Source organism: Hyperoodon ampullatus, assembly GCF_949752795.1.
Source record: "Hyperoodon ampullatus genome assembly, chromosome: 4".
NCBI lineage: Eukaryota > Metazoa > Chordata > Mammalia > Artiodactyla > Ziphiidae > Hyperoodon > Hyperoodon ampullatus.
The window spans coordinates 49,064,338-49,081,036 of record NC_136917.1 but is presented as its reverse complement, the minus strand read 5'-3'; the positions used below and the strand labels follow the sequence as shown (position 1 = coordinate 49,081,036).

Here is a 16,699-nt window from a genome sequence, read left to right as displayed (position 1 = left end):
AGAGGTGGATCAGTCCAGCACAAAGCACCTGCAGTTCCACAACAGCTGAGGCAGAGTGTTTGGAAAAGGCAGATGACATGTTTTCCTTTACTGGCATTTTTAATTTGTTTTAAATTTAAAAGTAACATGTGGTTATTGAAAAAAGAAATTTCAAACAATACACAGGTATATAAAGTAAAAAGTCCATTCCCCTTTGGTTTCCCGTTTCCCCATCCCTCCCCCTAGTAAACATTTTCCATCCGAACCCTATTCTATATATTTACAGACAGACAGACAGGAAATAGACTTTCCATGGGAACATGTAGATGTTGGATGGATGGATAGATAGATAGATAGGATGAGTGAATGAATGAATGAATTTTTTAAGGGGCTCCTACTCTACATGCTTTTCTAGAACTTGCTTTTTCACCTAATCATGGCCATGAATAAATATCTTTTCAGGACAGTATGAATTACTCTACCATGTTTTTCTTAATGACTGCATAGAGTTCCTTCCCAGGGCAGCTCATAGTCTGTGGTCTATTTAACCATTCCCTATTGATGTATATTTGGACTGTTTCCAAAATTTTACTGTCATAAATAGAGTTGCTGAATAACTTCTACCTTTATCCATGCTCACTTGAGTTTATATTTATTTTATTTTATTTTATTTTTGGCTGTGTTGGGTCTTTGTTGCTGTGCGTGGGCTTTCTCTAGTTGCAGTGAGCGGCGGCTGCTCTTCCTTGCGGTGCGCGGGCTACTCAGTGTGGTGGCTTCTCTTGTTGCAGAGCACGGGCCCTAGGTGCACAGACTTCAGTAGTTGTGGCGTGAGGGCTCAGTAGTTGTGGCTTGCAGGCTCTAGAGCACAGGCTCAGCAGTTGTGGCGCACAGGCTTAGTTGCTCCGCGACATGTGGGATCTTCCCAGACCAGGGCTCGAACCCATGTCCCCTGCATTGGCAGGCGGATTCTTAACCACTGTGCCACCAGGGAAGTCCTTGAGTTGATATTTCTGGGTAGATTTCTATAGTAGGATTGAGGGAATAAAGGGTTTGTACATTTCATAAATTGCCAAACTGCTCTCTAAAAAGATCCCACCAGAGACTCCCCTGGTAAGGTGACAGTTGTCCCTTTCACATGGAAAGTTAAGCCCAGAGGACAGAGTTTTGCAAATATCTGGCGACTGTTTCCACCTCTCCTGCCCACAGTCAGCCAAGCACTAGGCAACCCTTGGTGAGAGCAGATGGTCAGCATAGGCATGTCCTGACAGGTAATCCCACCCCTGCATCCCAACCCCCTGCAACTAATGGAGGGCCCCCCACCTGCTCTGTCTGTTCCTAGCCTCATGGCTGATCTTTCCTGGACATTTGATCTAGAGATTTTTCCATAGGAAGAAGAGCAAGAGGCAAGGGTACCGTGGAGAGGAGGCCAGATAATAGTCATGAGAAACATTTGTGAGTCTTCGTGGAGGAGGCATGCTTAGACATTGTGGTTTGAAAACCTTGTGGGTTTCTCAGAAGGTGGGTCTGAGGGCTACTGGTCATGATCAAGGAAAGACTTAGAGCCTTGTCCCAGATGCTGTTGACTTGGGCACTCTTTCTGCAACTTCCAGACATCATCAGGAAGGGGACTAGCAATAATCATCTATGCATCAAATGGTGCATCTGGAAGGGACCTTGACACTATCAGTTCCTGTGTTTTGTTTTATATTTTACTTTTTTAAATGAAAAATTTCAAACCTAAAGAAAAATAGAATAATGTAATGAACACTCACACACCCACCACCTGAAATTAACAAGTATTAATGTCTGCTGTTTGCTGTATCTAATTTTATGCTATATACTATACAGGAAATTACAGATAATTACGACTTTTTACCCTTAAATACATCTCTAAACATTAAGTTCCTATGATTTAAATTTTAAAAAACTTTTTTTGGGGTGTGGGCCATGCTGCACAGCTTGCAGGATCTTAGTTCCCCCACCAGGGATCAAATCTGGGTGGGCCCACGGCAGTGGACTGCCAGGGAATTCCCAAGTTCCTGTGATTTTAAAAGCTCTTCTTTTTTAAAGCAGCAGAACCATTTTATTAAATGAAATATTCTGTGCATGTCCAGCAGATGGAGTTGTGCTTGAGACATATCCAAGTGGAGATTTCGAGTAGGCAGTTGACCGTGTGTGTCTGGAGCTCTGGACAGAAGTAGGAAGTGGAGATACGGGTTTGGGATGTGTTTAAAGCCATAGGACTAAATGAGGTCAGTAAGAGAGTGAGTGGAGAGAGAAGGAGGAGAGGAGGCCCCGGACACTCCAGCATTGGAGAGAAGCCAGCAGAGGAGGCCAAGAGAGTGGCCTATGGAGTGAGAGAAGCAGGACGGAGAGTGTCTCTGGGGCCAAAAGAAGAAAGTGTTTCGAGAAAGAGGGAGTGGTCAGCTGTGCCTGCTGTTGAGAGACTGAATAAGCTGAGGGCAGAGAACTGACCATTAAATTTAGTACAGATGGGGAACCAAGGCCCAGAAAAGGGTAAAGTGAGAACTAGAAGCACCCATCTAACATATAGACCTCACAGATTACAGATGAGGAAACTGAGGACCACAGAAGGAGGGTGACTTGCCTGAGATCACACAGTGAGTTAAATGGCAGAGCTGGGACTAGAGCCCAGGCCCCTTGGTGCCCCCAAGGGTGGACTTGACCTACCTAACACCAGCCTTCTCCCTCAGGCCTCAAGCTGGACCCTCAGGCCTCAGTTTCTTGCTGGTAATTCCTTTGCAGAGGATTACCAAATACCCATTGCTGCTGCAGAAAATTCTGGAGAACACACTCCCTGATGCCAGTGCCTACCCTGTCCTTCAGAGGGCTACCTCTGCCCTCCAGGACGTGGTCACCAACATCAATGAGTACAAGAGGCGCAAAGAAGTGGGTAAGGACTTGGGGCATTTAGGTGATACATGAGTGAGAATGCTTCTAGTTACAAAAAACTCATCTCAAACTGGCTTCACCAGTACAGGGAATATAGTAGCTCATGTAACCCACAAGTCCAGAAGTAATGTGGGCTTTAAGTAGGGTTTGATCAGGGTGCTGGCATCATTTCCCTGCAATTCTCTTGTCTCTGGCCTTTACTATGTGTCACCTTCCTTTTCAGGCTGGCCTCCCTCATAATAGTAAAGGGCTATTGCTGTCCTAAGACTCGCATCTGCACACCACATCCTCCAGGATAAGATGGGCCCTTTCTCCCCTTAGCTGTAAAAACTAAATTGGAGTTTCACTCTGATGGGACTCATTTGAGTCGTATGCTCACCCTGAACCAGTTGCCATGGTTAGGGGAATGCCATGAACTGATTGGCTTCAGCCTGGGTTATGTGCCCTTCTTTGAACCTATCACTGTGGCAGGGGATGGGGGGATTGTGTGAACTGGCTTATAACAGTCAGCACCCACCCCTTGAACTAAAGTGGAATCAATCTTATCTAAACCACATGTCTGCTATACTAAGAAATGAATACTGGGGAGGCAAAGAGCTGTGTATTTATCAGGGGTGAGGGTAAGAGGAGAAAGTGGGGAGGTTGCTGCCTCTGAAGTTGTTAAAACAGAAAGGTCTGGAAAGTGAAGCAGTGTCCCAAGTAGATGAAAAACTCAATTGCACAACTCAGACCGTGCAGTAATGATAATTTAGCTAATGTTTACTAAAGGCTAACTATGACATGTTTTTTTCAATCATTATCTTGTTTGGTCCTTACGATAGCCCTGAGGTTGGCAATGTTAGCCCCATTTCACAGTTGGGTAAAATGAGAGCTTAAGTCATTTGCTCCAGACCTATCATCTTATGTGATCTCCTAGCAATCCTGTGAGGTGGCTAGCCTCATTTACAGATGAGGAAACTGAGGCCTAAGAAGTCAAGCAGGCAGGAAGCTCTTCAGTCAGGGTGCTCACATCAGAGTGAGGGCTCGGAGCCCTGTGCTTTTCCTCCGAGATTCACCATTCTAATGGGTGTGACTGACATTTGAGAAGAGGGCCCAAGAGATGCCTTGCCAGGTATGTCAGGGGCTCTTGCTTTCCCGGGTCAGCTCTGGTTCCTGTGCCCTCCTTCTCCTCTGTTGGTGCAGCCTCCAAGTACACCAAGGTGGAGCATCTGAGCCTCCGGGAGCGACTGGCCCGCATCAATATGCACACCCTTTCCAAGAAGACCACCCGGCTGAGCCATCTGCTGAAGCAGGAGGCGGGGCTCGTACCCAAGGTGAGCACAGATGGGAGGAAGGGTGGTATCCCAGCCATCCCAAGGGGCAAGACTGTGCAGTGCGGGGTCTTAGACTCCTTTCGGAAATGAGGAAACTGAGGCTGAGAGAGTGAACTTCCAGCATGCGTAGCCAGGACGAGGCAGAGTAGGCACCACCACTTGATTCTGGAGAGCCAGGGTGGGGCTTTCTCCTCTGCATCTTGTGCTGCTCTTTCTCTGGGGTCTCTTGATACAGATAGGAGATGTCTGGGTCTGGGCAAGGAACCAGCCTTGAATAGGTACTAGTAGCAGCTCAGGTGGATTGAGTACTTACTCTGAACCAGGCATTAATGGATCCACACAATGAAGTAAGTTCATACTATTCCCATATTGCAGATGAGGAAACAGGCTCAAAGAGAGTAAAACACTTGCCTAAGTTCACACAACCAGGAAGCAAGTGAACCAGGACTCACGGGCTCTTGTGTCTGATTCCATTGTCTGAATACAGAACCACCAAGCTGCACTTACTGCCTCTAACCGTCCCACTCAGTTTTGGGGCTGGAGGGACTGGCTCTGATGGGTGGGTCTGTGGAAAGGTGGTCCCTGGTAAGAACTTGGGAAATGGGTGTACACTGGCCCCATGTGGATGTTCTTGGCCCTCATAAGCATAACTTTACTCTCAGACAGAAGACAAGGAATTTGATGACTTAGAAGAGAGTTTCCACTGGGTGTCGCTGTGTGTGACCGAGCTGAAGAACAATGTGGCTGCTTACCTGGATAATTTGGAGGTGAGGATCCTGTGGTTAATAGTGGGTAGGGTGGGGCGGGGCTGAGATCACCGGGGAAGGAGTCATGCAGGGCCCATTGAACAAGCTGACAAAGACACCAACTTCAGGAACCAAATGGAGGAGGTCATACAGTTGCTGGCTGGAGGCCAGAAGAGGGGCCGTTCGCAAGCACTCCTCCGCCCACAGGTCATCTGACTGGGGCAGCTTCTGAGTTCATTGAGTTCTCAGGGGGACCGTGTTCTCACTGGGTAGGGTCAGAATTCACTGGAATCAGAGCCCTCTGGAGGGATCCTACCAGACCAGCACCCAGAGCAGGGCTGACAAACACAGGTGCTCAAAGGGACCAGGCAGGTAATATTGTTGACTGAAGTGTGCAGGTGTATAAGGCCTATTGTCTATTTATGAGACTTTTTTGGTAGAGTTCAGTATGTAGTAATAGTTGGAGTGTGAATGACCAAATAAATGAATGAATGGATAAAATGAAAGGGATGAGATATTCCTTGGCTCACAGGAGTTCCTGTGTGGGAATGTGGACCCAGTGCTGCCAGTTCTTCTGATTTTAAGGAAGAAGAAAACTGGAAATGCAGACCTTTAGGTGAAATCTCACCATGTGTTCATGTGAAAAGCTAATTAAATAAGAATTTAAATGTTATGTGGGCCCAAGAAAATATATTTCTGCAAACCACATTCAGCCCACAGGGACACCAGTTTGCATTCCCATCCAGCACATCACTTTCCTTTCACCAAAATTCCCCCTTCATTCTTGTCATGGATGCTGACTCATTCCATCCACTCTGTCCCTTTTGCATGGTTTTGTTCTCAATCACGTCCATTTGCACAAACCAGCTCAGTCAGACGATAACAGGCTCTTTGGATAATAGGATTTGGGGTGGCATTATTGGAAGTATGTAGAAGGATGGAGGTCGTTGTTCTACACTCCTCACTGTGGGGCACATTCCCTGCTTGTTCCTGCTCCATCTTGGGCCCCCCAGAGGAAAGATCTGGACAGCACAGTGAAGCAGAAGGGGAAGGCCCTCAGAGAAAGAATGGAGGGGCCCTGAAAGAGAGAAACCAGAGGCCCATGAGAGACACATCTGGCTTTGCAGAGTAGAACAGATATTTGGAAGCATTAAGGCCGTATTTCCATAAATGCAGGACTTACACGACGGATACAGTGTTGACATGGAATCCCACAGTGAGAAAATGACTCTCTCTTTTAATCCTCAGAGTCCAGGAAAAGCCTCTTTTTCTGACATGTCTTAAATAAACAGGCAGAATAAGTCTCTGGCTGGAAACCTTCATCAGGCCATCACGCCCAGACAGAACTTAATAGCATTGTTTTTATAGCAGTTATTCTTACATGCTTATTTATGGCAATTATTACTGGCTTTCCCTTTATGGGAGTATCATAAGGTGGGTTTTTTTTTGGCCGTGCCATGTGGCTTGCAGAATCTTAAGTTTCCCGACCAGGGATTGAACCCAGGCCCTCGGCAGTGAAAGCACGAAGTCCTAACCACTGAACCACCAGGGAATTCCCCATAAGGTGTTTTTTTTTTTTTTAATGCATTGATTTAAATAGGGATGCTAGGTTGATTTAAGGAAAAATTTTTTTTTTGAATTTTATTTTTTTATACAGCAGATTCTTATTAGTTATCTATTTTATACATATTAGTGTATACATGTCAATCCCAATCTCCCAATTCATCACACCACCACCCCCACCACTTTCCCCCTTTGGTGTCCATACGTTTGTTCTCTACATCTGTGTCTCTATTTCTGCCCTGCAAACTGGTTCATCTGTACCATTTTTCTAGGTTCCACATATATGTTAATATATGATATTTGTTTTTCTCTTTCTGACTTACTTCACTCTGTATGACAGTCTCTAGATCCATCCACGTCTCTACAAATGACCCAATTTCGTTTAAGGAAAAATATTAATAGAACTCGAGGAACATGGACATGGCAAAAAAAAAATCACAAAGGAGATATGCAAATGTGTGAAATTGAGGCAGCACTGAATAGGGAGAAAGATGTTGGCTCAGTCTAAGGAGGAACTTTCTAATCACCCAAGTTGTGCAAGGATAGAATAGGCTGTGTGCAGACACAGGGAGGGCGTGCAGACAGCCTGGGCACTTCTTCCGGTCTGTGGTGGAGGGGGATTCAGGTGTGAGATGGCGACCACGGGCCATGATTGACTCTCTCATTTGACCCCATCTAGGCTTTCCTCCGCTTCCGGCCCCAGGAATACGATCTGGACATCCCTGGGGGGACTGTGGTGCAGTACTGTTACCTGGCAAGAGACCTGCAGCTCCAGGCCTTCCCTGAGTTTGTGAGCAGAACTTCTCCTTTCTTTTTTTAGGCAGGTGGCAGAGCCTATAAGAATAATATTTAGAAGCCAGGCCTTTTCCATGACTGTCACATCCATAACAGTCCTGGATAGTCAGCAGGGCAGAGATGATTATTAGTGCATTTTCCTGATAAAAATAGCCCCAGCTAACATTTACTGACCCTTGTTATCTGCCAGGCACTGTGCTAAACTCTACATTCTTCCCCTCATTTAATCCTCACAACACAGCTTACAGGGTAGATACTATTAATAGCTCCATTCTGCAGATGAGAGCTTGAGGCTCAGAGAGGGTGACCTCCCAGGTTATTCAGATGGTCAATGGCAAGGATCTGTGCCCCAAGGACTATGCTTTTGACCACCATTCCATACAAAATTTTTTCAACATCTGTGCACAGTAACCGTATTAAGAAGTGACATATATATTGAATACTTATTCTGTGCTAGGCACTCTGCTAAGCTTGTTACATACATTGTCCCCATATTTCAGATGGGCACATTGAGGCCCAGAAAGGTTAGATGTCATGCTAGAGGTCACAGCTGGTCGGTGAGGGTGGGACTGGAGCCCAGTCCTGCCCACATCCAAAGCCCCTTCTCCCTGTGCCCCGCCCTCTGCCACCTCCTTCCTCAACTCCCAAGTTCACCTCTCCCCACAGAAGCAGCGGCTGGAAGCCCTGGTGTGGCAGCCATTGTGCAGCCTGGCCAAAGCCTTGGCCGGCCCTCAGAATCTGATCAAGAAGCGTCTGGACAAACTACTGGACTTTGAGAGGGTGGAAGAGAAGCTGTTGGAGGTGGGCAGCATGACCTATGAGGAGGAGGCGGCCCGGCACATGTACGAGGCACTCAACTCCCTGCTAGTGGCTGAGCTCCCACAGTTTAAGCAGCTGGCCATGCAATGGCTGGGCCAGATCCTATGCACATTTGTGACCCTCCAGAGGGACCTTGCAAAGCAAGTGCTGCAGAGGGCAGAGGACAGCTTGGCCCAGGTAAGGCCTCTGGGACTGGGGTGCCCCTGGGGAATAGCCAGGCAGGGCCTGGTTGCCCCTTCAGCCAGCTGTTTGCAGGGGCTGGTCTGGGCCTTCCAACAGGTGCTTAGGAGGAGGTTGTGGGGACCTTCTGGATCTCTCTTATGCCTGTTCTCCCTCCATTAATAGAGTCAGACCATGAAAGCAAGGGTGGAACTGGGACTCCAGGCCACTCTCAGGCTCTGGGACTCAGAAGCACAGGAGGCTCTGCTGGGAAAATACAGGCCTTGGGGCCATTCCCTGGAGTGTATTAGAAGTAGGTAGCAGACGGGACTTCCCTGATGGCGCAGTCATTAAGAATCTGCCTGCCAATGCAGGGGACACGGGTTCAAGCCCTGGTCCGGGAGGATCCCACATGCTGCGGAGCAACTAAGCCCGTGTGCTGCAACTACTGAGCCTGCGCTCTAAAGCCTGTGAGCCACAACTGCTGAGCCCGCGTGCCACAACTACTGAAGCCTGTGAGCTTGGAGCCCGTGCTCCACAACAAGAGAAGCCACCGCAATGAGAAGCCTGCACACTGCAGCGAAGAGTAGCCCCTGCTCGCCGCAACTAGAGAAAGCCTGCGCACAGCAACGGAGACCCAATGCAGCCAAAAAAAAAAACAAAACAAAAAGAAGTAGGTAACAGAGAAGACAGGGTCCTTTCTACACAGTCAGGAGTAAATGTCTCAAGCTGTGCTCCTGACACTGTTAACTACTTCTAGCAGCTGCCTCCTTGTGAGCACTTATGGTGCATCTGTTTGGAACACTTTCCATATATTGTCTCACTTAATCCTCACAATAACCCTACAGAATAGGTATTATTATTATTCTCGTTTCAAAAGGAAGTCAGGGCACAGAGGTTAAGCAGCTTGCCCAAAGCCACACAGCTAAGATCTCAATTTGAATCCTGGCAGTTCAACTCCAGAGCCTGGGCTCTGAACCATAGCGCCCGACAGCCTGTCTGCTGAAAGCATAAATAGGTCACAAAGAGGTTTAGACACATCTCCAAGTGCAAACTTTGATTTTAGAATTTTGAACATTGGGTTGGTATAGGAAAGAACTCTTAAATCTCTCTCTGATATCAACATCAGAGCTTAATGGCCTGTGGATCTAAGCTCTGGAGAAATTTCGGTACTGCTCATACCGCATGCTGTCTCCTGTGCTTCATGTGCCCCAGCTCAGCTTTCCCCATCCAATCTGTTGCATAAAAATTCCTCTAAAATTTGCCACCCACCCCCATCACTACCTTTCCAGCCCATAGTCTCACTCTGCGTCTGCAGTCTCCACTTCCAGTGCACCACTTCTGAGTGTGACCACAGGCTCCTTCTTCAGCCCGGAATGTCCCTCCCCGTTGCCCCCATGCCTTTCGCAGTGCCTGGCCTATGGTGGGACCTGCCCAAATATGTGACAAATGAATGAATCTCTCCATGAAGCTCTCAGAATCCCCCTCCTCCAGGTGGGAGAACCCACCTCTCCATCCTCTGTACCCCAGCAGCCCTTAGGATGTGCTTCTGCTAAGCACTTATCAGAGCCTGCCTCCTGCTGGCCTGATGGATGAAGCTGGTTCCCCTCATTGAGCTTTTCTTCTTTTTGGCCCTCACAGCATTTAGTACAGAGTTCTGTCTCAGACACTCTTTTTTTTTTTTTTTTTTGTCTCTCGTACGTGGGCCTCTCACTGTTGTGGCCTCTCCCGTTGCGGGGCACAGGCTCCGGACGCGCAGGCTCAGCAGCCATAGCTCATGGGCCCAGCCGCTCTGCGGCATGTGGGATCTTCCTGGACCGGGGCACGAACCCATGTCCCCTGCATCGGCAGGTGGACTCTCAACCACTGTGCCACCAGGGAAGCCCAGACACTCTTTTTTTTTTTTTTTTTTCCTTTTTGCAGTACGCGGGCCTCTCACTGTTGTGGCCTCTCCCATTGCGGAGCACAGCCTGCGGACGTGCGGGCTCAGCGGCCATGGCTCACGGGCCCAGCCGCTCCACGGCATGTGGGATCTTCCCAGACTGGGGCACGAACCCTTGTCCCCTGCATCGGCAGGCGGACTCTCAACCACTGCACCACCAGGGAAGCCCCAGACATTCTTTTTGAATTAAGCCTGAACAATCTGCAAAAAGAAGCATTTCTCTTTCCTGAAGGCAGAGGGTAAATTTGATTAGATGACCTTTTCATTCTTCTCTCACCCTCTAGTTTTCTGTCCAGGGTGGCCAGCTCCCCTTGTATTTAGACGGGGATGTGCGGGGCTGGGGAGTGTTGTAGGATACAGTAATGGGGAAGTCAACTTCATAAGAGCAGAAAGAGGGCATTTCTTTTTTTCTTTTTCTTTCTTTTGGGGGGGTGGGGCTGCGCCGTGTAGCATGCGGGGTCTTAGTTCCCCGACCAGGGATCGAACCCCATGCCCCCTGCATTGGGAGCACTGAGTCTTAAACTCTGGACCACCAGGGAAGTCCCAGAAAGAGGACATTTCTTGATTGATCCTGTAATACAGAATCTTAGGGCCTGTCAATGATTGATGCCAGCTTCCTGTGTGTGTCCCATGGCCCATTCACCTGGACAGTCCTTTGGAGCCTGGGAAAGGCCCACATGGTAGAACCTCAATCTGTCTTCATCCTGGGGGTAGGGGAAAGGCTCTGAGCTAGAATGAAGCATGGTGATTTTGGTGACCAGCAGAGAGGACATGTCTCTGTTAGCTGTGGGGCCCTGGTCACTCTTAGGCTGTCTGATGAGAATGCAGGAGATGACCAACAGGGCCAAGGTCCCGGGATGCACCATCGTTCAGAACTCTTCGGGTTCCAAGCCAGTTCAGGCATAAAGACCTGTATAACTGGGAGGCCGAGGAGGGGATCAAGCCTCGGGCCCAGCTGCAGTCATTGTTGCCCAGCTGCAGTCAGTGTTGTCGAGGCTCTGACTTTCACTCCATCTCCTGGCTGTTTCCCTCTCTGGGTTGGCTTTATTGTCAAGCAGGCCTTTTCTGGAAAGTTGGAGAGAGTGGCTCCCAACAGCTCTAAGCGTTTATCTTTACATCTCAGAATCTAAGAGTCACCCTCTCATTCTCAGCCTTCATGTACTAAATCTGATGGGAGTGGGAGTTCGGGATTGACATGTACACACTGCTATATTTAAAATAGATAACCAACAAGGACCTACTGTAAAAAAAAAAAAAAAAGTAAAATTAAAAAGTAAAAAATAAATTAAAATTTTTTTTTTTAAATCTGATGGGTGGTTTCCAATTGGCCTTGCTTTGCTCCACTGTCTACTCCCTGACCGATCACAGTGCTTAGGAAAAGGGATGCCATGACGGTCAGTCCTGTGGCCAGGCACCAGGAGGGGCAATACCGCTGGACCCCCAGAGAGGGACGCTTCCTTAAAGGAAGGTGGGGCCAAAACAACAGCTGACCAAGACATAAAGGGCCATCCTAACACATCTGGGGCTGGAGTGTGGCTGTCAGGGTCTCCCTGTCGCCTCTCTCCCAAGGAGGGCTCTGATGGCAGTGTCTGTCTCCACCTAGCTTCCCCACCACCACATCTCTGATCCAGCCTTCAGGAAGCTGGTGGAGGATGCACTGGGCCAGACCGGTCATCAGCTTCACTCCTTTCAAGAGAACTTCGAGAAAGTGCTGCCACCTCTCACCACACAAGTAAGCGTCCCTCCTTCCCCTGCAAAGACTATCCAGTCCTTCACCTGCCAGTGGAGTGAGGTCAATCCCCTGTTTCCTTTCCCTTTTCTTTTCCCAGTGTTCCTCCCCCTCTCCTTTCTCTGTGAGCTGGGGGTGGGGGTCGGGTGGGAATCTCACACACACACACACACACACACACACACACACACATGCTTTTCATGGCCAGTAAGCATAAGAGCGCACACACACACACACACATGCTCTTCATGGCCAGTAAGCATAAGAGCACACACACACACATACACGCACACACACACACACACACGCTCTTCATGGCCAGTAAGCATAAGAGCGCACACACACATACACACACACACATGCTCTTCATGGCCAGTAAGCATAAGAGCAGATCAGGAAGAGGAAAATGCAAACTTTTTTACTCTTAGGTGAAATTAGACATCATAATGGCTAAGTGGCACTTACAGCCTGAAACTTGGAACTTCTTCAAATTTTTCATCAAAATTTACTGTTTCCTCACCACCTTCTCATGGAACCTGCTTCAAATACCAGCATTCAGGATGAATAAAAAATTTGAATAAGAAGTCATTTAAAATTTATTTTTGCTGTGGAATTTTTAATTGCAAAGGACAGTATCTCAGCTGCATTGTGGTTTACAAAACTTTGGCCAGCCAAAGTCTTTTTTTTTCTTTTTTTTTTGGTAAAACATTTTTCTCTAAAATATAGGGAAAGGGTATCTTGCAGTCCACTTGAAGAATTCTTCAAGAATATATAAAATATTGTGTAGTTACTTTTACTATATTTGAAAAGTAACTGAAGTAGCTGAAGGGAGCACGGGCTCCCAGAGCATCATGAAACCTGGTTTGAGAAAACAAACTGTATTCAGTTACATGTGAGATGTGAAGTGAAGGGCCAGGAGACAGCTCCAAGATTCCCCAGAAGGGAGAAGGGGGCCCCAGAGACATGGGGGCAGTAAAGGAGCCCAGCAGAGCTGGACAGATACAGGTGGCCTTTGCACCTGGCCAGAGCACAGAGGACGTCAAAGACCATCAGAGGTGTATGTGCACTTCAAGTGGGGCTGGCTCCCCCTGGGGCCACAGCTGTCCCCACTTCCTCTCCCACCCTGAGATGCCCCAGCAGAGGACTCATCAGGGTTGCCGCATGGGCTCTGCAGCTTGGGGAGAGGAAGGGTGCAGAAAATCAAGAAGAGAGCAGCCACTCAGATGAGTCATGGAAACTTCTATCTTTTTCTACTTAAGACAAAATAACATTTTTCTTATTGGAAAAGCAATCCATGCTGATTGCAGGAAAAAAAAAAAGAAGATACAGAAAAAATAAAAAACAAATGGGAACATCATAGTCCTGGTGTGTTGGTAGGAAGAGAGGAGACACCCCCCCCAGCCCCACCCTCCCCACCTTCTCTCACCCACCCCTGCAACATGCACACACCCTCCTATAAATTCTTGAGTTATTTGGCTATGGGTACAGAACCCAGAGGAGTGAGGTGGCCACCCAGGACAGGAGAGTCCCAGTGAGATCTTTACAGGCCTCCCCGGTCCCTCCAGGGAGCACTGCTGTTCTCTGCACAGGTAGGGGCAGAGACTTGAGAAAGAAGGCAAACATTTGCTACCCCATACTCCTGTTAACACCACCATTCTGAAAAAGAGCTACCCTGTCTCTACACTTCCATTTGAGGGCCTGTTTAGAAACCTGGAGTTCTCCTGGTTCTTGATCCTGATTCAGGAACCCATTGGAGGTAGGGGTAATGGCAGAGTCCATGCCCAGATGTCCCTGAAGGGCACCTCTGCCTACCTGCCTACACCCAGCACCTCTCCACCTGGAAATAATCATATAGAATATGATGAATATATATCCATCCATATATATCTAGCGAGAGAGAATATATAATAAATCTATATCCAACATTTTAAATTTCTTCTTTGTTTTACAAAAAGGGGACAATTGCCTGAGTCCTTTCTTGTTGATACTTTAGCTGGAAGCAGTGAATGAAAAAACAAAGGCAGTGCCAGGAGATTTTTGGATGCTCTGAAAATGCACTGAATCATTCTCTTCAGCTAAATGGCATTTTCCATCAGGGAAAAACTGTTTCTACTATGCCATTCACAAGGCTTACCATGCCTTGTACATGGTAGGGGGCTCAATAAATACTTGTGAACTCAAAACACATGGAATAAAAAACCACATTTTGTTCACACGTGTGTCTACATGTGCTGGCCCTGTGCTGGCTGTTTAAGATGCCAGGTGAATAAGGCCTGGTGCCCACATGAAGCTCATAGTTTTGCTCATTGGGGTTAAAAGACGTGTGTAAGGCATTTTCCTGTGGGACAGCTTAGCTTGATGCTATGGGCAGAATTGAGGCCCCAGTCCTGGAGTTCTGTAATGGAGAGATTCAGAAACTGCCTTAGGAGTTTAGAAAACCCAAGAAGTTTAGACCAGAGAAGGATTTTAGAAGTTAAGTTAGAAGTTTCTTCTGAAATGCCTTTGGATACTAAGAGCATGTGTTTCTCATCTGATCCAGCCATCTATTAATGAGGACACGGTTGCCCTCACTGGGATGGACCGATGGGCAGCAGAGGTGTGCTTGGCCCAGGACACCTAGCTGTCAGCACGTGGGCCAACATTGGCGCCAGCTTTAACACTCCAGCTCCAACACCTGTGTCTGTCTCTGTCCTTTCTCTCCCAGCCACTCCTTCCAGGGGCTGAACGCCAGGTGCAGGCTCTCCTGAGCAGGTATGGCCCGGGAAAGCTGTACCAGGTGACAAGCAACATCAGCGGGGCTGGGACTCTGGACCTGACTTTGCCTCGGGGCCACATCGTAGCCCTCCTTCAAGACAAGGACACCAAAGGCAACAGCAGCCGATGGCTGGTGGACACCGGAGGTACATGGGACTTCATGGGCACTTCCCAACCCTTTGGGAAAACTGTCCAACGGGAGCCAGTGGGGAGACATAGGCACTCTTGTGGGCAGGGGTGCAAATCCAGGATGGGAATGAACACAGGTGAACATGGAGGGCATGGGGTACAGCCGGCTTAGTGTGGTGCATGATATGCCAAAAAGAGAAATTCAGTCTTACATTGCAATATCCGTTACCAATCACCAACTGTGTGCTGGGTGCTGTGTAAGGAAGACAAAGATCTGCCTTGGGGACCTCACAGATCATTTGTGTAGAGAGAACTCAGCATCACCTTGAAGGACGGAGAAGGGATGGAGATACGCAGAGAAGGGACGTTTAGATCCTGACTGTGTGGACAGAAGTCTGACATCCAGAACAAGGGAGGTGTTATCCTGTTCCCTCTGCACTGGTCATGTCCCTGGGTGTGCTGCTCAGATGTAGGGGCCCCAGGAGGGAGAGGGGCAGGAGGCAAGGAGCACCATGAACCCAGGAGGGGAAGGCCCAGCAGAGTGTCTTCCACAGAGGGGCACGTGACCCACAAGATGAGGGTTACACAGGATTACTGGGAGGGGATCTGCCGACAGCTTTTCCCCCTTCAGACATTTTATTTTAATTCAGTATTTTAATGTGTATTAGAAAAAATATAACTAGCACAGAAACCCATGATTTTATTCATTATTATATAGCACAACACTAAGTTTTTTTTTTAACACTAAGTTTTAAAAAGTGCGTTTATAAACAAAATTAAGAAGATGGTACAAATCTGGCAAGAATCATGAAAGGGTAAAATCCTAACTCAAATTGAAAAACAGCTGAATGGGGATTAAAATAAGGTCCCTGGGGTCAAGAGGACCGGATTTGGGCCCCAACTCTGCACTGTACTAACTGCATGATCCCGGAGGAGTTATGGAGCCTCTCTGAGCTCGGTTGGCTCAGCCATACAATGGAGATAATAATACAGACCTCGAGAGTTGATGGAAAGACTAGGTGATCAGATGCCGGTTCTGGCACCAAGCAAGCTCTCAGGAGGTGATGGCCATTCACAGTGACAGCAACCAGAGCACCACTGGAGTAGCTGTTACATGAGAAAGAACTGGGGGCACTTGGAGAAGAGAAAGGCAATTTCTGCCTCCAGGGAAAGGCAATCCTGCGGTGAGGAAGTGGCCTTGCTTGGAAAGGAGACCAGTGGTGCCAGCACCAGGAAAATAGTTTTCATACCATTCCGAGGAAGAACTTTTTATCTCTGCCAGAGCTGTTCCAAATGGAGTGGGCTGCCTCTGTGAGGAGTGAGCTCGCTGTCACTGGGGTGAACAAGCAGAAGCTAGAAAGAGTGAGTGCAGGGTGCGGGGGGTGCATTTTGTGAGGTTCCAAGATAAACCTTTTGAGGTCCTTTTTAGTGTGAAGAAGCTGTATTGGAGATATTCACATCCATGAATGGTGGTGACTTCCTCTACCTCTGAAAGGGATGGGCTGTGTGATCCACAGCCAGATAACATTCTATGTGTCCTGCAGGACATCGAGGGTACGTGCCAGCTGGGAAACTGGAGCTGTACCACGTGGTCCCCCGTGAGGAGGAGCTCAGAGGGCAGGCGAGACCTCACAGGGACTCCCAACGTCAGACACCAGAGCCCACCTTGGCCCCTGTCCCTTCTGTCCCAGCAGTGACCCAGGTGAGCCTGGAAGAGGGCGGGGGGGTTCACATCCCCATGGCCATCTGGAGTGGGGCTTTGATTTTCCTCCTGTCCAGAGGGGCTACCACCCTGTGAGGCCAGGGCCTTGGTCAGTGGCCACACAGTGTCCTGGCCAGGGTGGGACCTGGAGAAAGG

The 16,699-nt window shown here is 48.2% G+C and overlaps 1 protein-coding gene across 1 annotated transcript in view; it reads left to right on the top strand.

Annotated features, from left to right (window-relative positions):
* ARHGEF37 (Rho guanine nucleotide exchange factor 37) overlaps positions 1-16,699 on the top strand; it is a 37,465-nt gene that overhangs the window by 17,552 nt on the left and 3,214 nt on the right. Inside the window, exons 4-11 of the mRNA XM_079702371.1 lie at positions 2,694-2,893; positions 4,075-4,205; positions 4,868-4,972; positions 7,194-7,304; positions 7,976-8,305; positions 11,833-11,961; positions 14,663-14,858; positions 16,386-16,543. Coding sequence (XP_079558497.1) covers positions 2,694-2,893; positions 4,075-4,205; positions 4,868-4,972; positions 7,194-7,304; positions 7,976-8,305; positions 11,833-11,961; positions 14,663-14,858; positions 16,386-16,543 — 1,360 coding nt within the window. The remainder of the gene's footprint in view (positions 1-2,693; positions 2,894-4,074; positions 4,206-4,867; positions 4,973-7,193; positions 7,305-7,975; positions 8,306-11,832; positions 11,962-14,662; positions 14,859-16,385; positions 16,544-16,699) is intronic.